This window comes from Triticum aestivum, chromosome 4A (assembly GCF_018294505.1).
Source record: "Triticum aestivum cultivar Chinese Spring chromosome 4A, IWGSC CS RefSeq v2.1, whole genome shotgun sequence".
Classification (NCBI taxonomy): Eukaryota; Viridiplantae; Streptophyta; class Magnoliopsida; order Poales; family Poaceae; genus Triticum; species Triticum aestivum.
Genome location: NC_057803.1, coordinates 582,636,151 through 582,661,629, shown reverse-complemented (window position 1 = coordinate 582,661,629; position 25,479 = coordinate 582,636,151). Strand labels below are relative to the sequence as shown.

The 25,479-nt window shown below is 47.6% G+C and overlaps 3 protein-coding genes across 3 annotated transcripts; all 3 read left to right on the top strand.

Annotated features, from left to right (window-relative positions):
* Window positions 1-2,445: 2,445 nt before the first annotated feature.
* Window positions 2,446-5,971, top strand: LOC123087149 (uncharacterized membrane protein At4g09580). The gene is made up of 4 exons (XM_044509063.1): window positions 2,446-2,885; window positions 3,599-3,869; window positions 4,004-4,174; window positions 5,655-5,971. Exons 1-4 carry the CDS (start codon window positions 2,617-2,619, stop codon window positions 5,784-5,786), a joined length of 843 nt encoding a protein of 280 aa, XP_044364998.1. The 5' UTR covers window positions 2,446-2,616; the 3' UTR covers window positions 5,787-5,971.
* Window positions 5,972-6,700: 729 nt separating this feature from the next.
* On the top strand, window positions 6,701-8,327 carry LOC123087150 (30S ribosomal protein S13, chloroplastic). The gene is made up of 3 exons (XM_044509064.1): window positions 6,701-6,945; window positions 7,367-7,606; window positions 7,980-8,327. Exons 1-3 carry the CDS (start codon window positions 6,847-6,849, stop codon window positions 8,154-8,156), a joined length of 516 nt encoding a protein of 171 aa, XP_044364999.1. The 5' UTR covers window positions 6,701-6,846; the 3' UTR covers window positions 8,157-8,327.
* Window positions 8,328-8,843: 516 nt separating this feature from the next.
* On the top strand, window positions 8,844-11,458 carry LOC123087148 (probable plastid-lipid-associated protein 4, chloroplastic). The gene is made up of 6 exons (XM_044509062.1): window positions 8,844-9,274; window positions 9,361-9,474; window positions 9,840-9,938; window positions 10,521-10,595; window positions 10,689-10,756; window positions 11,186-11,458. The coding sequence occupies exons 1-6, from the start codon at window positions 8,918-8,920 to the stop codon at window positions 11,256-11,258; spliced, it is 786 nt and encodes a 261-aa protein (XP_044364997.1). The 5' UTR covers window positions 8,844-8,917; the 3' UTR covers window positions 11,259-11,458.
* Window positions 11,459-25,479: the final 14,021 nt, after the last annotated feature.

The following is a 25,479-nucleotide window of genomic DNA, read 5'->3' as shown; positions in this document are numbered from 1 at the left end:
ACCAAATGATTTTTGTTATAAATAAAACTTGCCACATGAATCACGCACAATATTGTGGTGTTGCACAAAAGGTTTGGATACAAGTGGAGCAATTTAAATTTATATTTGAATTGAAACGTGTTTATTTAAACCTGCTGATCCACTAAAATTTTCCTAAGGGCAAATGAAAAATACAATTAATGTTGGTTCTACATGTTAATTATTTAGTGAATATTTGCAACCCATCAAACATTTTTATTCAACAGCTTGAAGACATTTGACTTTTTTTAATTTGAATTTGACCCCGGTTCTCACAAAGTGGCAAAATATATTAGTAAGACATGATGACATGGCACATTAGGGTGAGGTTGCTGAAGCTTAACTACCGGTGTGTTACAGATACTATTGCTCAAATGTATATTTGGGCGAGCGAATATCTTGTAGCATGCCAATGTGCAATCTAGACAGAAAAGTTGGAAGGAAACTCACTAGAGGTATATGGTGTTATATATGAAGACTATCCTGAGTAGGCAGATAGTGTATAAATTAAGTTCACGTGCTCGCCACATACTTGAAAGAAGCAAACATGGGTTGGTCCCCATGAGGACAAGTTCACAAAGTAGATGTAAATGAATTTGCTTCTTAAGTTGTCCATATACAACGATACATAAAACCAAATGTTGGATTAATAGATTGGATGTGTTAGTGTAGCAGATAAGTTCCTCACTCATGTATAGTTGATGTCTGAATACATTCTCATATGTTGAGATGGACGCAAGGTGAAAACCCAAACAAAGAACAGAATGATAGTACAAATTAGAAAAGAATACTAGTTGGTCCAAAAAGTAAATCAGAGTTGTGATTAACCATGACACTCAGATGTCTTATATCAAATTAGCAAAACACTAGTTATCAGCTTGTGCTTCTGCACATGCTATAGCAATACATGATCTTGCTAGTTTCAATACTAATATACTATAGTAATGTTGAACTCTTTTGTTCGAATCCATTTAGGACACATTTGATTCGGATGGTTTCATTGCGACTTGTGAGTGCATACCCTCTCCAGTTCCACGTTTGGGTACCATTAGACACTTTCTAAAATACATGAAAACCTAATCTCAATCAGTTCTTAAACAGTGCTAGAGGAGCAAACATATCATATGCGCCTTTTAACCAAGTACATTATCACTAATAGTTTTGAAGAATGATGTCTAAGATAAAGTTCCCTCATCATACAATTTCCACTCCAAAAAATCTTTGATTCGTCTAAGATAAGTTATGTTGAAAATCTGTCCTCACGGATCACATGCTCTAGCTTCCAAGCAATGGTGGTTCCTCTTTAAGCAATACCGGTGTTAGTTGTGCATGTTTTTTCAGACAAATTTAGATCAATGAATATTGTGGAATCAAAGTTCATTCTATAGATTTCAGATGACCCAATTTACAATAATGATTGTCCGTAATGTATTACCCCCCCCCCCCATCTCCATTGACACCCACATATAACTTTGATCACCGTTTTGACCAACAAACATGGTTTACATATAAAATACATATCATTCAATTCATATTTCAAAAATATTTTGGTGGTATAATTTCTTATGAAACTAATGTATCACTCGTCAGATTGATGATCAAAGTTTTTCCTGCCATCATTATCCCACCATCTGACTACATATACATAATCTAAGGAGATTGGTAACCCTAGAGTATTAGTTAGAAATCTCTTTGCAAACTTATTTAGCAACACCACCACCATACGAAAATGATGAATGTCCTCAGCTTGACAAACAACAACAACAACAACAACAACAACACATGGTTTCTACCCTCTAAATACACTCGTCTGGCGAAGAGTCCTATCTATTTGATGATCTTGGTGTGTGAAACTAGCCGTAAAAGCATATCGGTCTCTTAGGAAGTAAGTACTGACATTTTCCATGCCACAAGTATGTAAACGATGAAGGCTGCAACAACGCAATGTCGTAAAGACATTACGGATGCACAGGGCCAGAAAAAACGAAGAAGAAGAAGAAGAAAAAGATCCTGCTACAATGATCAATTTCTTGTAGCTGTAGCACAAACCGCCACCTAGACAACATCTGAAGTCCAAACTGTCTAAAAGTGACGCCTCCAAGAACGAAGCAGTGCACAAGCACCGTCATCGCCCGATCCTAGATCTTAGATTTTTATTGTCTTCACCAAAAAAAATCGAAATACTGACGTGTCTCGTAATGTCAAGGAGGAAATGAGCACCATGCTCTGCTTGCTCACGGCTTGCCTTTGCGGTAACCCAACAACCCTAGGCAAGTGATATCTCACCCGTGGCAGACACGGTTGGTGCCTTCGGTGGCAACAGTATACCCTACTGCCACGGACACCGGCCCGGCCCGGCCCTGGTAACTTGTGGGTTACCCGAGTCAAACCCAGGCCGCCACAAGGACGGCGAAAAACCAAGCGGGGAAAAAAAGGGCGCAGAACACAACGCACGGCACCGTCACCGCTTGTCGCCGTCCAACCTCCTCCCCCATGAGGCCGGCCCCGAGGCACCCCGCCTCCGCCTCCTCCTCGCCCCAGCAGCACTAGCAGCCGACGATCCGCCCCGCCCGCGCGCGCCCCCAGCCGGCCGCCGCCATGCTGTTCGCGCGCCGCGACATCGAGGCCGCGGGCGCCGGCGCCTGCCAGGACGGCTCGCCGGCCGCCAAGAAGGGCAAGCCGGAGTCGGCCGCCGCGGCCGCAGCCGTGGCGCGCCCCACGCTGACGCGGACCGAGGCGCTCGCGGCCGCCGCCGTGCTCGCGCTCTTCGTCGCCGGGATCTTCTGCATCTTCCTCGCCGCGCCCCGCCGCGAGTTCGGCCAGATCCTCCGCCTCCCGCGCAGCCTCGCCGACGTGCGCCTCCTCAAGTAGGGCTTGCTCTTCCCCTCCCACGCTTGCCGGCCCCACTGTGTCTTCCGGATCGCGGATATTTTCGTCGCTGCGGAATGTAGTTTGAATCGCACTACAAGCGAAGTGAGGCGTCGATTTGATCTAGTGAGTTTCGGATTCGATTGGGGGGTTTTAGATGCGTCGAGGTAGGCAAGCTGTGCTCGTGCACACATTCTAATCACAACAGACTGAAGCCATGCTCTACTCGATGCATATTTAGGAAATAAACAGCAAGGTGGATACTAGTTCCGCAGTAGAACAGAGGGAATCCTAGTTCATCCAAAGACGACAAGAGAATATTATTTTCCTGGTTGCTGTCAAGTTCCGTGCGAAACTATATTCTGAACTTCACCTATTGTTCGTTTGCCTGTATCCAGACACTAGAATGCGCTGATGGATCTCCATTGTACTTACTCACCATACTCTAGTGCATTCAGTTATGTTTCAAACTACTACTGCTTGTAGTATTCTTCTGCAAACAAGCCAAATGCATATGGAGGGTTTTCTTTACTCATAGCATTATCAGGATCGAATCATTAAGATACATTTCATGATGGTTTTATATAGGCAGTGCTAAATACGTGATCTCTTCCTTTTATGATTTAGTAACTATTTATATATGCGTTATTTATGTGTTATGACAGCAGTGAATACATTTTAGAATACTGATATTCCTTTCTGAAACTTGCAGGGACAATCTTGCTGTGTATGCAAGCGAGCATCAGGCGAATTTCGTGTTGGGGTATTGCTCCATATACATCTTCATGCAAACATTTATGATCCCCGGAACAATATTTATGTCTTTACTTGCTGGAGCGCTTTTTGGGGTGATTAAAGGGGGTGTTTTGGTCGTCTTCACTGCCACAGCTGGGGCATCATCTTGCTATTTTCTCTCCAAGTTGATTGGCAGACCTTTGGTTTGCTGGTTGTGGCCTGAAAGACTGAGATATTTCCAGTCAGAGGTAATCTTCTGCTTTTAATAACAAACTGCTTACTGTATCTCCACTGGCAATCTTTTTTTTAGATCTTTCCCCCAAATGATGAGAGCTTTCCTGTTCTTTATTTCATATAACTAATACTTTTGATTATCTTGCAGATTGCAAAGAGGAAAGACAAGCTGTTGAACTACATGCTTTTTCTGAGAATAACACCAACCCTGCCCAATACTTTCATAAATATGGCGTCACCTATTGTCGACATACCTTTCCATATTTTCTTTGCTGCAACACTAATTGGACTCATCCCAGCATCTTATATTACTGTAAAGGTAAATATCAGCGCGTGCAGTAATCTTATATTTTGGCTCAGTTTTGTCCGGAACAAAGCAATTACCTGAACCAGGATCCATGTTATATGTTCAAAGGTCACATGAAAATGGACTAGAATCGCTTAACTGTTTATGTCTTGAGTATCATAACTTGTTTTGCATTATAAACAATTTTCATTGTTCTTTTGCTGAAATATAACATGGTTTGGGGTCTGGATGCTCTTGCATTTTTCTTTTGCTAAAATGTTGGGTAAATAATCAAAAATGGCTAGTTGGTTGCGGGTGCATCATATATGCTGTCCAAAGTACACCGGGGTTATAGCGAAAATGCATAGGAGCTCTCGGGTGCTACGCCCCCCTGTATTAAAAAATAATTTAGTAATTCAAAAAAATCAAAAAATCCCGGAACTTTTTATGGAATCAAACATGACCAAGTATTGCACTCGTATAAAAAAATTAAATAGGAAATGACTTTTATTGTATCCTGGGTCAAAGGTTTCCCAAAAAATGCTAGATACAAGTACTATTCATGCTATATTGTCGTCATAAATTTATTTTTTTTCCCTGAAGTCAACGAGAATTATTCCTTGGCCAAACTTTTTATATGAGTACAATACCTAGTCATATTTGGTTCAAAAATATATCCAGGATTTTTTTGACTTATTTTTGAATTATTAAATTATTTTTGAATATAGGGGGGTGGAGCACCCGAGTGCTCCTAATCCGCTTCCGGGGTTATAGTACCTATTTTTAGGAAGGCGCCACATTTCAAGTGCGTCATGTCCACATAAAACAACTTCTCTGATTGGTCGGTAATTTATCTTAAAGTATTTTTTTCCATTGTTGATGTTTGCTGGCTTCGTAGCTTCAGTAGAAGCTGCACGAAGAATGGCATCAGCAAGGTGGTTTTGCTCAGAATAAGAAACAGCAAGATAAGTGCAAGGAATATGGCAGAATATTGTTCGACTGTCTATACAAGCTCTTACCTAGTACATAATTAGTGTCAGTCAGAATCAATGCTTAGTTAACTTAGTTTGTTAGTGCTAAAAGGATACCTTTGCCCCCTACGAGGAAACCTCCTGAGCTTTACTAGCAGCAATTTCAGATACCCAAGTTAGTGCCTGGATGGTTAGTGGAAGCATATTTGATAGCCCTTTGCCCACAAGGATCAAACCTCAGGTTTGGCTCCCTTTGTGTGTCACCATGGCAGAATATTTTTCAGTGGTAGACGATACCAACCAATAGCAAGACGCAGGTGTTGACTTTGTCAATATTCAAACGCGGCGAGTATCCAGTTTTTATCTTGTGCTGAAGTATTTTAATTTTTCATAACAAACGCTACTTAAAGTCATTATCCCCGATCTGGCTGTGCATCAGGGAACCAACTTGTTTGCTTTCGGAAACATCTCTGAGTGATAGCTTAGTTTCCGGATGATGAGTTTATACCTGCTAACTAATTGCTTTTACCATTGTATTGCAGGCTGGGAGAGCTCTAGGCGATCTAAGATCAGTTAGGGAATTGTACGACTTCAAGACATTAGTTGTTCTGTTCCTCATTGGATCTGTCGCCGTTGTCCCAACCATCTTGAAAAGGAAGAGAACATACGAATGATGCCTCAGGCGACATTGATATATATACAGTCCCCGATGCCCCAGCGTGTACTAGCCTTTTTTCAGGCCTTCTCTTTTCCTTTGCTATATATGTATACCTATTTAATTTAGCTGTAAAGATGTAAGAAACGGAATGGCTCCCTTCAAAGTCGGTATTACGCAATAAAAAAGGCGCTATTTGCTGTATCTGCTTCCCTGTTGTGAAATTGCAGTTACCGTTGCTATCCGACTTCCAAGCGTGAGTATTAAGGATTTTCTACTAGCAGCCTGGCCATGCTGTCATTACATCCTCGTTCGAAAAAATCGAATCTGAATTGGCTAAATTTTTGTTTAGAGATGTGGTGTGCTCTTTTTTTAGCAGAATGTACAGAATGGCTATAATTTTATTTTATTTGAAAGCTCTACATTTTTAGGGCTTTTTTTTAGCTCTACAGAATGGCCATAATTAAGGGACATGTAGTCTCTAAACTTGAGCTTGTGAACAGTAAAAAATATGTTTTTCAAATTCTTTTTTTTGGCAACAAACATTGTTGAATTTTCTACATTCGTGTAAATTTCCCTAAGAAAAAACATTCATAATGCTCTGGGCAACAAAAACAAATTTGATGCTCCAAAAGGAATTTTTTTAAAGCATTGTTATTATTTTCTAGACATCCAAATGTGATTTCATCATTAAAAGTTGCATGCAGGCAAACAAAACTAAGTAACTTCTGTTTAAAAAAAATCAGAATTTTAAATGCTTTTACTATTTTTTTTGGATTTCAGTGTTCATAGAACAAGCATTTGAGCTCGGAATTAGAAGAACATTTTCATAATTTAGCCGATTTATTTTTTGAGACAATCAAAATCGAGCCGAGTGGAAACACTTATTATTGAGCCTACACTGAGTGGCTTTTTGTAGGCTCAATTACAATTCGGCCTCGAAAGGCCCAAAATCAAGCCCAAGTCCAACATCGGAGCAGCCTCCAGCCACCTTATCGTCTCCCCCCTCGGGTTCTATCCAAGGCAGAAGATTCCGGTGGGAAACACACGCACCTCCTCGTCGGGCGAGCGCAGCAGAAATGGCGACCCTCTCCATGGTCTCCGGCCCCGTAGCCACCTCGTCCCTCCCCCTTTCCACCCGCCGCCGCGCCTCCTCCGTCTCCTTCCCCGCCCCCAAGGTGAGCACCGCCGCCCTCTTCCTCCCCTTCCTCCCCTTCCCTTTCGTGCACGACCCCTTGGGAAGGAGCTAGTGCCAGTCGAGTACGCTACTAGGTCTCGGCACACACCGCTTGCGTTGTCTGTCTCTCTGTATGTGTAGTTCCATTGATATGCCCGGGATGCTGGAAGAATGGGGGTGAGCTGGTGTCTGTGTGGGTGCTTGCTTGGGAACCATGAATGTCCTAGCACATTTTGACTGATAATGTACAATTTTTCTTTGCACATCAATGTGAATGTTATAGGGATGGTTCTTTGTTATTTTTCTTCGCTATATGTCCCTTTATATGTGTTTACAGAGAAGATATTCTTTGATATGTAGATGTGTGTAGGTGACTGTTTTATGGTTTTGATTGATTCTTCTGTTTTTTTGGAACTTGACAGAAGGGCGGCATTGGCCATGGTGGCCTGCGGATCGAGTGCATCCGTATCGGTGGTGTTGAGATCCCAAACCACAAGAGGGTGGAGTACTCGCTGCAGTACATCCATGGCATCGGACGGAATCGCTCCCGCCAGATCCTTTTGGACCTCAGTTTTGATAACAAGGTCACCAAGGACCTCTCCGAGGAGGAGGTCATCACGCTCCGAAAGGAGGTCACCAAGTACATGATTGAAGGAGACCTTGTAATTGCTCTCATCCCTTTGCTAATAGGAGTATGATTTATTCCATTCCATGTTGTTACAATAACAACGCCGTCATGATATTCTATTAGAGGCTTATATAGGACCTGTTTAGTTCTTCCGACATTTATTTAAAACACGCATTTCACTGTTATAATGGTAACATCTACAAAAGGTATAAAAGTAGCATCTTCAAAAGATATGAAAATACTGAATAGTGTCATGTTTAGAATTTATCCCATGTTGTTATGATAACTATGCCATCAGGATATTCTATTAGAGGCTTAGAATTAATTTGCTACTTGCTAGGACATGTTTAGTTCTCTCCATGATTCTTCGAAAATGAACTGAACATTGCCCCCCAATGCTTTTACAGAAACGGTTCAACCGTGTGGCAATCGAGAGGATGAAGGAGATCCGGTGCTACAAGGGCATCCGGCACAAGCTCGGCCTCCCGGTCCGTGGCCAGAGGACAAAGAACAACTGCAGGACACTCAAGGGGAAGAGGGCTTCCGTCGCCAAGAAGAAGTCGGCTTCGTCCTCCGACGAATAAGTGACATTGCCATGTGTATTTACCTCCTGTTTGGTTTTTGTGAGCTACATCACGACGCTACTACCGTTTGTTGCTCCGGCTCAAGTTTCCATGCCGTCGTAGATGAATTATATTACGGGGATATGGTCGGATGCTGCTGCAGAGTTTATAGTCATGACATCTCTTCTCTTATATGCATTGATGGTAAATCATCAAGGTTTTTTTCCGATAAAGGGTAAATCATCAAGGTTACATGCGCGTTTCGTTCCAAGCACAAATGTTTTCTGAACACATATTTTTTTTCTTTTGTCGCATGTCTGCTTGATGCAAAGACAGGTCAACCGGCTACCGATGACTGGATTAGCTTAGACACCAGTGGTTGTAGAATTTTCCGATTGCCATTGCAAGATTATGCTGTGCAGTCATTTTGTTTGCAAGCTAGACAGAGGAGCTCCAGTGGTAGCTCAGTAATGTGACACTGTCAGGTTTGATTGCTAGTTTCCTACTGTACCAGATACAAAGTTAAGTATGTCATGCAAAAATCCAAGGCACCGAAAACCTCTGATTTTGGGATGAATTTGGGGTGTAGCAGTAGTAATTTTGTGCAAAGTTCAGACATCTACTTCTGAATTTGACCGACAATGCGAGCTCGACGTCCGGCTGCCACCACCCCACGCGCTATACCGACCACTCAAAAACCCCGCGGCTCCTTCCGTCGAGAAAAGACGGACACGGCTGCGGCTGCAACGCACACACAAAAATCCCTCCCGTGCCCCGTGGCCATGGCGCTGGTCTCGCTCTCGCTCTCGCCCCCGTGCGCGCCCGCCGCCTCCTCGTCTTCCAGCCACCTCCTCACGCCGCCGTCGCTCGCCGGCGGCAGCGGTAGCATCAGGAGGGGAGGGCCACGGGGCAACGCCGGCCTCGCTCTGACGCTGCCGGCCGGGCGTCGGGGTCGGGAGTGGAGGGCGCCGGTGTCGTCCTTCTCCTCCTTCCTGCCGTCCTTCTTCACGGGGAGCAAGAAGAAGGAGGAGGAGGACGCCAAGAAGGCGGCGACGCTCAAGGAGGAGCTGCTGGCGGCCATCGCGCCGCTCGACCGCGGCGCCGAGGCCACGCCCGAGGACAAGGACCGCGTCGACCAGGTGAGGTGACCTTCTTTCGGCTCCACCTTCCACGCCGGTGCTGATCTCCATGATGACTCACGCCTCCGTCCGGTTGGTTGGTCCAGATCGCGCAGCAGCTGGAGGAGGTGAACCCGACCAAGGAGCCGCTCAAGTCCGAGCTCCTCAACGGCAAGTGGGAGCTCCTCTACACCACCTCCACATCCATTCTCCAGCCACAGGTCCCTCCTCCTCCTTCTTGTCTCCACAATTTAAGTATTTAATTATGTTTCTCTGTGATGTGATGCATTGCATCAAAGGCCAAAAATTATTAGCATCTTATTGATGCAGCTGTTCATTGTTATCTCTCTCTCTCTCTTATGGCAATAATCATCACCTAAGCTGGGCAGCTGCATTCCTCACACACACAAAAAAAACCCCCAAAAAAACAAGATATGCAGCTGCATTCATTTCTTTTCCACTCCAAAAAGGCTAGCCTCTTGTTGAAGGCAGCTGGACTCCTCCCCAAATAGACAAGAGCTTGCTTGCTTAGGCATGTATTATCCTGTTGGAATTTCACATTGTGTTCATTTACTGATATATGCAGAGGCCAAAGTTTCTGAGGCCATACGGGATGATTTACCAAGCGATCAACACCGACACGTTACGAGCTCAAAACATGGAGACACTGCCTTACTTTAATCAGGTAGTTTAATTTCCACCAAAAACTAGTTCCAGCATGCCTTCTCCCTGAAGACAAAATTCCTTTCTTTGTTTTTCTTCATTAAGAAGCAAAGACTTGTCACTCAGGAACGATATGCTTTACCGATTATATTTGGCATGGTAGAGATCAGTTTTAGCATGTGTTATGGTCTTACTCTTGTGGGTAATGGATAAGCACCTCCGAAAAGTTAGGATAAGGAGATGCGTTAGTTGAAGGATTGATTGAGCTGGTGAAGGCTTTACTTCTCTTTGGACATCTGGTGAAGCCTTACTTGATTTAGAACACAAATGTCCATTTCCTCCTTGGCAGCCTTATTATCTGTCGACGACTTGAGTTAGCACGTAACTGATATAGACGGTGTCGGTACGCACATTCATGTAGCGTTATCCCACCGTGAATTCGTTTATCTGAATTTTGTTGACACATTCTGAAATCAGAACAGCAAATCGCATACACGACGTTGTTGGTAAAATTTTAGTGTTTTTAACCATAATAGTGGTTACAGCTTGCAAGTACTGCTTCTGTGTGTGTACCGTGGTGATGTGATGGCATTTGCTTCTGCAGGTTACTGCCAACTTGGTGCCTCTCAACTCTAGAAAAGTGGCAGTTAGGTTTGATTACTTCAAAATATTTAGCCTGGTGAGGCATTTTATCTCCTACTGTAGTCAATAGTCTGCTTTTTACACCAGACGATTGATACTGAGTAAAATTTTAATATTGTTTCATGGTTAGATCCAAATCAAAGCACCTGGAAGTGGCAAAGGTGAACTAGAGATCACATATCTTGATGAAGACCTCAGGTCAGCTTATCTGCCCCTCCCAATGGCTTCTTATGTGGAGCACCCGCGACTGTGCCCCAAAATGGATTCATTCCCCCACACTATTCTCCATCGTTACAATACTGGACTATTTTAAAATAAAACTCCCACTCCCTAAAAGATAATTAAAAATAAATAAATCAGTTATCTGCAAATTTGAGCATGGCACATACATAAATGTTTTAGCATTGGAAATGTATACCCTTAAAATAGACATCAAATGTCACTGCTACACCTCATTTTTTCCATGTAATTTGTACCCTCCCAGTACTCAAAGTAGAATAGTTTTGTGAAATAATTGCCCTCCTGAAATCCTGATGGATGTCTGTATGCAGTGTTTGGCTTTTTGGGGAAGAGAATTTATGTTGTGGTGTACTGATGCTGCTTGAAATCTTCTTGCTGGATTTGCAGGGTTTCGAGAGGCGACAAGGGGAACTTGTTCGTGCTGAAGATGGCCGACCCATTATACCGAGTTCCGTTGTAATAATAGTAGCTAAATGCCTACAAGAATCAGGTGTCAACTATCTAGCTAAATGCTAGTGTCTACGAGAATCAGGTGTCAACTATCCAGAATGTTCTTTTTCCCGTCCTGAGGCGATACAGGATGTGTAAATATTGATGTTTGAGCTTAGTCTATACAGCACATAGCACATTTGAACTGACATAACTCAGATGTGTCCATGACGAAATGGGTATATGTGTGTGTGTGTGTGTGTGTGTGTGTGTGTGTGTTTGGTCCTAAACTCCTATTCTTCTTCGCTGTTGAAGCTCAGTAAATGCGTTTGGATTGCAACTCCTAGAGATTTTACCCCCCATACTACCTTGTTTTAGCAAGATGATTGATGAGGCAATCTCCATGGGGCAGATTCAGTTACAGACAAAAAGTCAAGCCTCTGGATAGGAGAAATGCCCAAAGGAGAAACCACAGCACTAATAATGCTACATCATTAAACTCAACACCTTATCCATGTTACATCAGACAGAGGCATGCTGTTTGTAGAGCGTGTTTATGCGGGCTACTTGCGAATTTTAATTAATATATGAAAGACCATCACAACATAAAACCTTGTGTAAAAATGTGCTACGGTTTCTGAAAAGGCATGTCCATATCCTAGCAATGCCAAAGTTAGCATCAGCCAATTGCAAACATAATTAATAAACAAGGCTGGTAGAACCAGGGATCCTACCGGACCTGCTCCGTAGGTTGTAGGGGAAGGATGGAGCGGGGCGAGGCGATGAGCGGGCAAGCCGGCGGCTGGGCGCCGTCGCGTAGGAGGAAGATGGCGGCGGCTAGGGTTCCGGCTCCTCTGGGAGCCGGGCAATAGGGATAATAATATTCTTATTGCTTAATCTCAAAAAGAGTCTTACAGTATATATTTATAACCTAGATAACTTGCATACGAATTAACCTAAGATAACTTGGGGGTTAAGATTGCCCGGTGGGCCTTCTACGGCCATAAGCTAAACCGGTCATAACACTTCTCCCCGCCTGCACAAACAGCTCGTCCTCGAGCTGTAAGGTGGGGAAGAGCTTGCTGAACTCCTCGTGGTGATCAACCAGCGTCAAACACCTTCTCGACAGCTGGGGCGGCCAGGTCAGCGGCGACGGCGTCCTCCGGAATGTGGTATGTAACCTCCAGGTAGAAGAGTCGCGCGCAAGCATGGCCGGGCGTGTAGGGCTCGTCGCAGTTGAAGCACAACCCTTCGCGGCGACGCTCGAGCAGCTCGGCTGAGGTGAGCCGGCGGAACGGGTGCGCCGCGGTCGCGGCGAGGGGTGCCGCGGAAGCCTGCGCAGGCCGACCCTGCACGGAATCCGTCCCGAGTAGCGACCCAGCGGGGACGGTGATTCCTGCTGGATGGCCACCGCGCGGCGCTCGAACGCGCGGGCATAATACATGGCCGACTGGAGATCCTGGGGTCCCCGAAGCTCCACGTCCACGCGGATGTGATCCGAAAGTCCACCGACAAAGAGGTCGGCCCGCTATTGCGCCGTCGCGCCCGACGCATGGCATGCCAGGGCCTGGAGATGATCGGCGAAGTCCTGCACCATGGAGGTGAAGGGAAGGCGGCCGAGCTCCGCCAGGCAGCTCCCGCGAACCGGAAGCCCAAAGCGAAGGAGGCAGAGCTCGCGAAAGCGCTCCCAAGGGGGCATGGCGCCCTCGTCCTGCTCGAGAGCGTAATACCACGTCTGGGCTGCGCCGCGAAGGTGATAAGAGGCGAGCCAGGTACGCTCCGATGCGAGGGTGCGCTGCCCGCGAAAAAACTGGTCGCACTGGTTGAGCCAGTTGAGGGGGTCCTCCGTGCCGTCATAGGTGGCGAAGTCAATCTTGGTGAACCGTGGCGGTGTCTGCGTCGGAGCGCCGTGTCGAGAGGGCTCTAAGGGGCGGAGCAGCGAGGCGAGTGGCGCCTGGTTGGAGTACTCCGGGTAGGGACCCGCGGAGCCGGATGGCCCGCCGAACTGCGGGAACGTGCCGGCTGTTCTGGAGCCGTGGTGTAGACCGGTGATGGCGAAGACCCAGCCGCCCATGCCGGTAATGGCGACGGAGAGGGCGGAAACCGGACCTGGTGTATTGGCAGTCGGTCGGAGCGGCGGACAACTGTCCGGCGCTGGGCAGAGGTGGCGCCTGGAGTTGCAGCGGCTGTTGCGTCTGTTGTGGGTAGCGGCCAAACGCGGCGGAAACCGGTGTAGAAGTCGGCGGCCACGGCGGCCAGAGCCGGCCCGCGGCTAGGGACTCCTGGAGGTGCAGCAGCGGCGGAGGCCCGCTATGTAGCCCGCCTGGAACGGCAGCAGGGCGGTCTGCTCGTGCCAGACGCGGCCTGGATCGACCAGTGCGTCGCCGGGTGGCTGTAGGCAGGGGCGCAGCCGGCGGGGTGGTGTACGGGCTGGCCAGGTACAGGGAGATGCCCTGGACGGCCGTCACGAGGTCCCGCAGGATGCTGGTCATCTCCTCCGGCGTGAAGACGGAGGTTGTCGGCGGCGCGGAAGTGACGGGGGCCGGCGGCGGGGAGGTGATCGGGGCTGGCGGCGTTGGGGACCCGACAGTGGTCATCGGGGCGGTGGTGCCGCCGGGCAGCGTGGGCGTGGATGATGATGATGACATGATCGCAACCGAGTCTCTGGATACCAAATTGGTAGAACCAGGGATCCTACCGGACCTGCTCCGTAGGTTGTAGGGGAAGGATAGAGCGGGGCGAGGCGATGAGCGGGCGCGTCGGCGGTTGGGCGCCGTCGCGTAAGAGGAAGATGGCGGCGGCTAGGGTTCCGGCTCCTCTAGGAGCCGGGCAATAGGGATATTAATATTTTTATTGCTTAATTTCAAAAAGAGTCTTACAACATATATTTATAATCTAGATAACTTGCATACGAATTAATCTAAAATAACTTATGGGCTAAGATTGTCCGATGAGCCTTCTACGACCGTAAACTAAACCGGTCATAACAAAGGCATATACTGGCGGGGAAAGCTATCATATCATAGAGACACATGAACAAGGAAAGTGTGTAGATAGGTTAAAGTACCCTTACCATTGGAGCTTTCTGCAATTATAGAATTGCAGTCCGTTCATTGGATGAAAAAGTGGGTAAATTCCTGATGAAAGTGCAATAACATTAGTGAACATCGAGTTTTACCATAAACAGAGAGGTAACATACGGAGGAGCAACGAGAAACTGAGAAAACTTTATTTTCAATGAAAACAGACAGCAGTTCTTATTTTATCGCCTGTAAATGTCCTTTCAAACTGTTACGATCATATAAAAACTTTCCTAAATTCTTCAAAGTGCACGCGCTAGCGCTCGCGAGCGGCCGATCGCTGACCGCACGATCTCGCCAGAGCATGCGCCAGGTGCTACCTGGTCGGGGCGTTCTCAATCGCTGGAGTTCGTCGAGGCGGTGGCCGCCCTCGACGCCCGCGCCCTCTTCTCCCCTCCAACCGCCCTTCCATCCATGCCATACTCGCGCCTCCACCTTGCCGCCCGCCCGCGCGTGCTCGCCGCCTCCCCCGCGTTCGTCCTGGCCACCCCCAAGCAGCGCTTCCTGACCCCCCACCCGGACCCAGCTGGTGGCTGCAGCGCCAGGGATGTCGTCGCGATGGAACGAGGAGCTACACTTGGACTGCTGCTCCCTGGCCGAATCTACACATGGCTTATCCGGCTGGGTAAATTTACTGCGTCTTCTTGCTTGGCAGGTTATCCCGTTCCTGATGTAAACAGAGTTTGAGCAGCCGCTGCCGGATTTGGCCTCGTTCCTTTCTTACAGGAACAGGTTTGTGTACCTGGGATGTGCCTCGTGCAGTCGCGGTGATGAAGCACATGCTCACCAGTTTCTCTACCTTCAATACAAGGATGCGGAGAAGCCCATCTACAGTACGTGGATCTTTAATACCTGATTAGCATATAATAAGCTAATCCGCTCAACATCGCTAGTCGTTGGATGATTCAGATAGCATGAAGTATGCATATTTTGTTGAAAATGATCATAGAGGTCACAATTCAAAAGTTATAATCAGCTACAAACATTTTTGCACACGTAGTTGTTTTTGGTTGGACACGATTATTGGAAAATTACATACATGGTGATCATTTTTGTTGGCATCTATAGTAGTTTTAATTACACACATATTTATTCTCAGTTGGATACGATCATTGGGAAGTTGCACACACAGCGATCATTTTTTATTGGCATCTATAGTACTTTTAGATATTACACACATAATTGTTCGCAGTTACACACACGGTGATCATTTTTTATTGGCATCTATAGTAGTTCTAGTTGCACACATAGTTGTTTTCAGTTGGACACGGTCATTGGAAAGTTGCACACACGGCGATCATTTTTTGTTGGCATCTATAGTAGTTCTAGTTGCACACATAGTTGTTTTCAGTTGGACACGGTCATTGGAAGTAGTTGACAGGAGCAATAGAAGTAGTTGCACAGAATCTGCTAAGCAGTTGGCCTGGGCAACAGATAAAGTTGCACATCTCACTGACATGGATTCGTTGAATGGTGAAAAAAAGCACCTCCATAGACCATGAGGGTGCAGAAAAGTTGTCTACAGGTGAGACCCTCAAGATGCACATCTCACTAGTTGGGGTGGGAGGGAAGAAGTACTAGCAATGAAAACTAGACATACACGGGTACGGGGGAAAGTTACACATGCACATCAACCGTTAGGTAGTTGGCTGGGACCGTTTCCAAAGTTGCACATCCACTGCTAGGTAGTTGACCGAGGTAGTAAATAGTAAAAATTGCACTTCCAACTAGTGGAGAAAAGTTACACATCGACTACTAAGGGCATCTCCAGCCATTGGCCCCCCAGGAGGGGCAAAAAATCACCCCCTGGGGACGCACCGGCGCTAAACCACGCACTGGGGGCGTGATGCCCCCCAGTCGCGGCCCCCTAGGGGTTTTAAAGAAGTCAAATACGGCGCAAACACGACTCAAATTTAACGCAAACTTCGGCGAGTTCGTTCAAATTTAAACATACTTTACAAAAAAGGGGAAAACTACCGCGGGCTACCCCCGCCGTCTCCCTCGCCGCCCGCCTCGCCGCCCGCCCACGCGGTTCTACATGCCGAGGAGGCGGTAGAACCGCGTGTAGTCACCGCCGCCGCCGTCGTCGTCGTCGTCGCCCCCGCCGACGCCTCCGCCGTCCCTGCTGCATCCCTCCCCCGGTTGGCGCGGCGGGTTGGACGGTCCGGGGGCATCGTCGTCGTCGTCGCTGAGGACCACGACGCCGTGCTCGTCCTCGCGCCCACGCTTGCGGGCGGCGGTCTCCTCCAGGGCCCGGCGCTGCCGGACCATCTCGTCGCGGAGGTAGTCGTCCCGCGCCCACCGCAGGGCGTCCTCGTCGGAGAAGCCACGCCGGGCTATCTCCTCGTACTCCACGGGGAGACCGGGCTCCGGCTTGGGCTCCGGCTTGGGCTCGACGAGGATGAAGCGGCCGGTGGGGGAGGCGTTGTCGCTGATGCGGATGCCGGAGCTGCGGGTGCGCGCGCTGATAGGCGCGCCCTGGGGCTCCGGCTTGATGGGGCGGAGGTGGAGGCAGGGGGAGCCGCCGGACGAGGAGGAGGCCCCCGGTCTCCATGCGCCTCGGGGTCCAGGAGCTTCCCCGGCGGCGCGTGAAGGACGGGGGAGCGGGGTACTCGAGGCGCGGCGTGTTGCCGCCCTCGATGTACTCGAGGACGGCCTCCAACGTGCGCCCGGGCACGCCCCACCACCGACGCCGGCCGACGGCATTGAGCCTGCCGGAGGGCTCGATGCCGTTGGTGGCCTCGAGCTGCTCGGCGTGATGGCGGCAGAAGTAGGGCTCCTAGAGCGGGCTATCAGGGACGTACCGTGGCCCCTCCCTCACCGCACGCGACAGGGACGAGCGGATGCGTGCGATCTCCGCACGCCGCACCGCGCCGGTGGGTATCGGGTGTTGGGGAACGTTGCAGAAAACAAAAATTTTCCTACTCGTTTCACCAAGATCATCTAGGAGTTCATCTAGCAACGAGTCATTGGATGCATCTACGTACCTTGTAGATCGCGAGCGGAAGCGTTCAAAGAACGGGGATGATGTAGTCGAACACGACGTGATCCAAATCACCGGAGATCCTAGCACCGAACGGACGGCACCTCCGCGTTAAACACACGTACGGAACAGCCACGTCTCCTCCTTCTTGATCCAGCAAGGGAGGGAGGAGAGGTTGAGAGAGATGGCACCAGCAGCAGCACGACGGCGTGGTGTTGATGGAGCTGCAGTACTCCGGCAGAGCTTCGCTAAGCGCTATGGAGTTGGAGGAGGTGTTGGGGAGGGAGAAGGAGGCAACCTAAGGCCAAGGACTCAAGGTATGAGGTCCCTCCTCTCCCCACTATATATAGGGGTGCCAAGGGGGGGTGGTGCGCAGCCTAGGAGATCCAATCTCCTATGGCCGGCGGCCAAGGGGAGGTTTCCCTCCCCCCCAAGGCACCTAGGAGGTGCCTTAACCCCCTAGGACTCTTTCCCCCCTTAACCCTAGGCGCATGGGCCTATGTGGGGCTGGTGCCCTTGGCCCAAGCAGGCCAAGGCGCACCCCCTACAGCCCATGTGGCCCCCGGGGATGGGTGGCCCCACCCGGTGGGCCCCCGGGACCCCTCCGGTGGTCCCGGTACAATACCGATAACCCCGAAACTTGTCCCGATGCCCGAAACAGGACTTCCCATATATAAATCTTTACCTCCGGACCATTCCGGAACTCCTCGTGACGTCCGGGATCTCATCCGGGACTCCGAACAACATTCGGGTTACTGCATATACATATCCCTACAACCCTAGCGTAACTGAACCTTAAGTGTGTAGACCCTACGGGTTCGGGAGACATGTAGACATGACCGAGACGACTCTCCGGTCAATAACCAACAGCGGGATCTGGATACCCATGTTGGCTCCCACATGCTCCACGATGATCTCATCGGATGAACCACGATGTCGAGGATTCTATCAACCCCGTATGCTATTCCCTTTGTCTATCGATATGTTACTTGCCCGAGATTCGATCGTTGGTATCCCAATACCTCGTTCAATCTCGTTACCGGCAAGTCACTTTACTCGTACCGTAATGCATGATCCCGTGACCAGACACTTGGTCACTCTGAGCTCATTATGATGATGCATTACCGAGTGGGCCCAGTGATACCTCTCCGTCATACGGAGTGACAAATCCCAGTCTTGATCCATGTCACCCAACAGACACTTTCGGAGATACCCGTAGTCTACCTTTATAGTCACCCAGTTACGTTGTGACGTTTGGCATACCCAAAGCACTCCTACGGTATCCGGGAGTTACACGATCTCATGGTCTAAGGAAAAGATACTTTGACATTGCAAAACTCTAGCAAACGAACTATACGATCTTGTGCTATGTTTAGGATTGGGTCTTGTCCATCACATCATTCTCCTAATGATGTGATCTCGTTATCAATGACATCCAGTGTCCATAGTCAGGAAATCATGACTATCTGTTGATCAACGAGCTAGTCAACTAGAGGCTCACTAGGGACATGTTGATGTCTATTATTCACACATGTATTATGATTTCCAGATAACACAATTATAGCATGAATAAAGACAATTATCATGAACAAGGAAATATAATAATAATGCTTTTATTATTGCCTCTAGGGCATATTTCCATCAGTCTCCCACTTGCACTAGAGTCAATAATCTAGTTACATTGTGATGAATCGAACACCCATGGAATTCTGGTGTTGATCATGTTTTGCTCTAGGGAGAGGTTTAGTCAACGGATCTGCTACATTCAGGTCCGTATGTACTTTACAAATCTCTATGTCTCCATCTTGAACATTTTCACGAATGGAGTTGAAGCGACGCTTGATGTGCCTTGTCTTCTTGTGAAACCTGGGCTCCTTGGCAAGTGCAATAGCTCCAGTGTTGTCACAGAAGAGCTTGATCGGCCCCGACGCATTGGGTATGACTCCTAGGTCGGTGATGAACTCCTTCACCCATATTGCTTCATGTGCTGCCTCCGAGGCTGCCATGTACTCCGCTTCACATGTAGATCCCGCCACGACGCTTTGCTTGCAACTGCACCAGCTTACTGCCCCATCATTCAAAATATACACGTATCCGGTTTGTGACTTAGAGTCATCCAGATCTGTGTCGAAGCTTGCGTCGACGTAACCCTTTACGACGAGCTCTTCGTCACCTCCATAAACGAGAAACATTTCCTTAGTCCTTTTCAGGTACTTCAGGATATTCTTGACCGCTGTCCAGTGTTCCTTGCCGGGATTACTTTGGTACCTTCCTACCAAACTTACGGCAAGGTTAACATCAGGTCTGGTACACAGCATGGCATACATAATAGAACCTATGGCTGAGGCATAGGGGATGACGCTCATCTCTTCTATATCTTCTGCCGTGGTCGGACATTGAGCTGAGCTCAATTTCACACCTTGTAACACAGGCAAGAACCCTTTCTTGGATTGATCCATATTGAACCTTTTCAATATCTTATCAAGGTATGTGCTTTGTGAAAGACCTATGAGGCGTCTTGATCTATCTCTATAGATTTTGATGCCTAATATATAAGCAGCTTCTCCAAGGTCCTTCATTGAAAAACTCTTATTCAAGTAGGCCTTGATGCTGTCCAAGAGTTCTATATCATTTCCCATCAAAAGTATGTCATCTACATATAATATGAGAAATGCTACAGAGCTCCCACTCACTTTCTTGTAAACGCAGGCTTCTCCATAAGTCTGTGTAAACCCAAACGCTTTGATCATCTCATCAAAGCGAATGTTCCAACTCCGAGATGCTTGCACCAGCCCATAAATCGAGCGTTGGAGCTTGCACACTTTGTCAGCATTCTTAGGATCGACAAAACCTTCCGGCTGCATCATATACAATTCTTCCTTAAGGAAACCATTAAGGAATGCCGTTTTGACGTCCATTTGCCATATTTCGTAATCATAGAATGCGGCAATTGCTAACATGATTCGGACGGACTTCAGCTTCGCTACCGGTGAGAAAGTCTCATCGTAGTCAACTCCTTGAACTTGTCGATAACCTTTAGCGACAAGCCGAGCTTTATAGATGGTCACATTACCATCCGCGTCTGTCTTCTTCTTAAAGATCCATTTATTTTCTATGGCTCGCCGCTCAACGGGCAAGTCAGTCAAAGTCCATACTTTGTTTTCATACATGGATCCTATCTCGGATTTCATGGCTTCTAGCCATTTGTCGGAATCTGGTCCCGCCATCGCTTCTTCATAGTTCGAAGGTTCACCGTTGTCTAACAACATGATTTCCAAGACAGGGTTGCCGTACCACTCTGGTGCGGAACGTGTCCTTGTGGACCTTCGAATTTCAGTAGGAGCTTGATCAGAAGTATCTTGATCATTATCATTAACTTCCTCTCTAGTCGGTGCTGGCACCTCAGGAACATTTTCTTGAGTTGCGCCATTTTCCGATTCAAGAGGTAACACTTCATCAAGCTCTACTTTCCTCCCACTTACTTCTTTCGAGAGAAACTCTTTCTCCAGAAAGGACCCATTCTTGGCAACAAAGATCTTGCCTTCGGATCTGAGGTAGAAGGTGTACCCAATAGTTTCTTTTGGGTATCCTATGAAGACGCATTTTTCCGATTTGGGTTCGAGCTTTTCAGGTTGAAGTTTCTTGACATAAGCATCGCATCCCCAAACTTTTAGAAACGACAGCTTAGGTTTCTTCCCAAACCATAATTCATACGGTGTCGTCTTAACGGATTTTGACGGAGCCCTATTTAAAGTGAATGCGGCAGTCTCTAAAGCATAGCCCCAGAAGGAAAGCGGTAAATCGGTAAGAGACATCATAGATCGCACCATATCTAACAGAGTGCGATTACGACGTTCGGACACACCATTACGCTGAGGTGTTCCAGGCGGCGTGAGTTGTGAAACTATTCCACATTCTCTTAAGTGTGCCCCAAACTCGTGACTCAAGTATTCTCCTCCACGATCCGATCGTAGAAACTTGATTTTCCTGTCACGTTGATTTTCAACCTCACTCTGAAATTCCTTGAACTTTTCAAAGGTTTCAGACTTGTGTTTCATTAAGTAGATATACCCATACCTACTTAAATCATCAGTGAGGGTGAGAACATAACGATAGCCACCGCGAGCCTCAACACTCATCGGACCGCACACATCAGTATGTATGATTTCCAATAAGTCGGTTGCTCGCTCCATTGTTCCTGAGAACGGAGTCTTGGTCATTTTACCCATAAGGCATGGTTCGCACGTGTCAAATGATTCATAATCAAGAGACTCTAAAAGTCCATCAGCATGGAGCTTCTTCATGCGTTTAACACCTATGTGACCAAGGCGGCAGTGCCACAAGTATGTGGGACTATCATTATCAACCTTACTTCTTTTGGTACTCACATTATGAATATGTGTAGCATCACGTTCGAGATTCATAAGGAATAAACCATTCACCATAGGAGCATGACCATAAAACATATCTCTCATAAAAATGGAACAACCATTATTCTCAGATTTAAAAGAGTAGCCATCTCGAATTAAACGAGATCCCGATACAATGTTCATGCTCAAAGCTGGCACTAAATAACAATTATTAAGGTTTAAAACTAATCCCGAAGGGAGATGCAGAGGTAGCGTGCCGACGGCGATCACATTGACCTTGGAACCATTCCCGACGCGCATCGTCACCTTGTCCTTTGCTAGTTTCCGCTTATTCCGCAGCCCCTGCTTTGAGTTACAAATGTGAGCAACTGCACCGGTATCAAATACCCAGGAGCTACTACGGGCACTAGTAAGGTACACATCAATTACATGTATATCATATATACCTTTTGTCTTGCCGGCCTTCTTATCCGCTAAGTACTTAGGGCAGTTCCGCTTCCAGTGACCGCTTCCCTTGCAATAAAAACACTCAGTCTCGGGCTTGGGTCCATTCTTTGGCTTCTTCCCAGCAGCTTGCTTGCCGGGCGCGGCAACCTCCTTGCCGTCCTTCTTGAAGTTCTTTTTACCCTTGCCATTCTTGAACTTAGTGGTTTTATTGACCATCAACACTTGATGTTCCTTTCTGACTTCTACCTCTGCTGATTTCAGCATAGCAAATACTTCAGGAATGGTCTTTTCCATCCCCTGCATATTGAAGTTCATCACAAAGCTCTTGTAGCTTGGTGGAAGCGACTGGAGGATTCTGTCAATGACCGCATCATCCGGGAGATTAACTCCCAGCTGAGTCAAGCGGTTATGCAACCCAGACATAGTGAGTATGTGCTCACTGACAGAACTGTTTTCCTCCATCTTACAGCTAAAGAATTTGTCGGAGACTTCATATCTCTCGACCCGGGCATGAGCTTGGAAAACCATTTTCAGCTCTTCGAACATCTCATATGCTCCATGTTTCTCAAAACGCTTTTGGAGCCCCGGCTCTAGGCTGTAAAGCATGCCGCACTGAACGAGGGAGTAGTCATCGAAACGTGCCTGCCAAGCGTTCATAACATCTTGTTCTGCAGGGAGAACGGGTGCGTCACCAAGCGGTGCTTGTAGGACATAATCTTTCTTGGCAGCTATGAGGATGATCCTCAGGTTCCGGACCCAGTCCGTATAGTTGCTGCCATCGTCTTTCAGCTTAGTTTTCTCTAGGAACGCGTTGAAGTTGAGGACTACGTTGGCCATTTGATCTACAAGACATATTGCAAAGATTTTAGACTAAGTTCATGATAATTAAGTTCAACTAATCAAATTATTAGTGAACTCCCACTTAGATTAGGCATCCCTCTGGTCATCTAAGTATTACATGATCCGAGTTAAACTAGACCGTGTCCGATCATCACGTGAGACGGACTAGTCAACATCGGTGAACATCTTCATGTTGATCGTATCTTCTATACGACTCATGCTCGACCTTTCGGTCTTCTGTGTTCCGAGGCCATGTCTGTACATGCTAGGCTCGTCAAGTCAACCTAAGTGTTTGCATGTGTAAATCTGTCTTACACCCGTTGTATGTGAACGTCTGAATAAAACACCCGATCATCACGTGATGTTTTGAAACAGCGAACTGTCGCAACGGTGCACAGTTAGGGGGAACACTTCTTGAAATTAGTATGAGGGATCATCTTATTTACTACCGTCGTTCTAAGTAAACAAGATGCAAAACATGATAAACATCACATGCAATCAAATAATAAACGTGACATGATATGGCCAATATCACACAGCTCCTTTGATCTCCATCTTGGGGCTCCATGATCATCTTGTCACCGGCTTGACACCATGATCTCCATCATCATGATCTCCATCATCGTGTCTCCATGAAGTTGCTCGCCAACTATTACTTCTACTACTATGGCTAACGCGTTTAGCAATAAAGTAAAGTAATTTACATGGCTTTTCTTGATGACACGCAGGTCATATAAAAGAATAAAGACAACTCCTATGGCCCCTGCCGGTTGTCATACTCATCGACATGCAAGTCGTGAATCCTATTACAATAGCATGAACATCTCATACATCACATATAGATCATTCATCATTCATCACAACTTTGGCCATATCATATCACAAACCACTTGCTGCAAAAACAAGTTAGACGTCCTCTAATTGTTGTTGCAAGTTTTACGTGGCTGAATTAGGGTTCTAGCAAGAACGTCTTCTTACCTACGTTAAAGCCACAACGTGATTTGTCAACTTCTATTTACCCTTCATAAGGACCCTGTTCATCGATTCCGCTCCAACTAAAGTAGGAGAGACAGACACCCGCCAGCCACCTTATGCAACTAGTGCATGTTAGTCGGTGGAACCGGTCTCACGTAAGCGTACGTGTAAGGTTGGTCCGGGCCGCTTCATCCCACAATACCGCTGAAGCAAGAAAGGACTAGTAACGGCAAGAAAGTTGACAAATCTACGCCCACAACAAATTGTGTTCTACTCGCGCAAGAAGAACTACGCATAGACCTAGCTTTGATGCCACTGTTGGGGAACGTTGCAGAAAACAAAAATTTTCCTACTCGTTTCACCAAGATCATCTAGGAGTTCATCTAGCAACGAGTCATTGGATGCATCTACGTACCTTGTAGATCGCGAGCGGAAGCGTTCAAAGAACGGGGATGATGTAGTCGAACACGACGTGATCCAAATCACCGGAGATCCTAGCACCGAACGGACGGCACCTCCGCGTTCAACACACGTACGGAACAGCCACGTCTCCTCCTTCTTGATCCAGCAAGGGAGGGAGGAGAGGTTGAGGGAGATGGCACCAGCAGCAGCACGACAGCGTGGTGTTGATGGAGCTGCAGTACTCCGGCAGAGCTTCGCTAAGCGCTATGGAGTTGGAGGAGGTGTTGGGGAGGGAGAAGGAGGCAACCTAAGGCCAAGGACTCAAGGTATGAGGTCCCTCCTCTCCCCACTATATATAGGGGTGCCAAGGGGGAGTGGTGCGCAGCCTAGGAGATCCAATCTCCTATGGCCGGCGGCCAAGGGGAGGTTTCCCTCCCCCCCCAAGGCACCTAGGAGGTGCCTTAACCCCCTAGGACTCTTTCCCCCCTTAACCCTAGGCGCATGGGCCTATGTGGGGCTGGTGCCCTTGGCCCAAGCAGGCCAAGGCGCACCCCCTACAGCCCATGTGGCCCCCGGGGATGGGTGGCCCCACCCGGTGGGCCCCCGGGACCCCTCCGGTGGTCCCGGTACAATACCGATAACCCCGAAACTTGTCCCGATGCCCGAAACAGGACTTCCCATATATAAATCTTTACCTCCGGACCATTCCGGAACTCCTCGTGACGTCCGGGATCTCATCCGGGACTCCGAACAACATTCGGGTTACTGCATATACATATCCCTACAACCCTAGCGTAACTGAACCTTAAGTGTGTAGACCCTACGGGTTCGGGAGACATGTAGACATGACCGAGACGACTCTCCGGTCAATAACCAACAGCGGGATCTGGATACCCATGTTGGCTCCCACATGCTCCACGATGATCTCATCGGATGAACCACGATGTCGAGGATTCTATCAACCCCGTATGCTATTCCCTTTGTCTATCGATATGTTACTTGCCCGAGATTCGATCGTTGGTATCCCAATACCTCGTTCAATCTCGTTACCGGCAAGTCACTTTACTCGTACCGTAATGCATGATCCCGTGACCAGACACTTGGTCACTCTGAGCTCATTATGATGATGCATTACCGAGTGGGCCCAGTGATACC

Bases quoted from the DNA above. Each gene is read 5' to 3' on its own strand.
- LOC123087149 (XM_044509063.1), top strand. From the start codon at position 2,617: ATGCTGTTCGCGCGCCGCGACATCGAGGCCGCGGGCGCCGGCGCCTGC. The intron at 2,886-3,598 runs GTAGGGCTTGCT...TGAAACTTGCAG, and splicing joins GCCGACGTGCGCCTCCTCAA to GGACAATCTTGCTGTGTATG. The intron at 3,870-4,003 runs GTAATCTTCTGC...ATTATCTTGCAG, and splicing joins TGAGATATTTCCAGTCAGAG to ATTGCAAAGAGGAAAGACAA.
- LOC123087150 (XM_044509064.1), top strand. From the start codon at position 6,847: ATGGCGACCCTCTCCATGGTCTCCGGCCCCGTAGCCACCTCGTCCCTC. The intron at 6,946-7,366 runs GTGAGCACCGCC...GGAACTTGACAG, and splicing joins TCTCCTTCCCCGCCCCCAAG to AAGGGCGGCATTGGCCATGG. The intron at 7,607-7,979 runs GTAATTGCTCTC...ATGCTTTTACAG, and splicing joins ACATGATTGAAGGAGACCTT to AAACGGTTCAACCGTGTGGC.
- LOC123087148 (XM_044509062.1), top strand. From the start codon at position 8,918: ATGGCGCTGGTCTCGCTCTCGCTCTCGCCCCCGTGCGCGCCCGCCGCC. The intron at 9,275-9,360 runs GTGAGGTGACCT...TGGTTGGTCCAG, and splicing joins ACAAGGACCGCGTCGACCAG to ATCGCGCAGCAGCTGGAGGA. The intron at 9,475-9,839 runs GTCCCTCCTCCT...TGATATATGCAG, and splicing joins CATCCATTCTCCAGCCACAG to AGGCCAAAGTTTCTGAGGCC.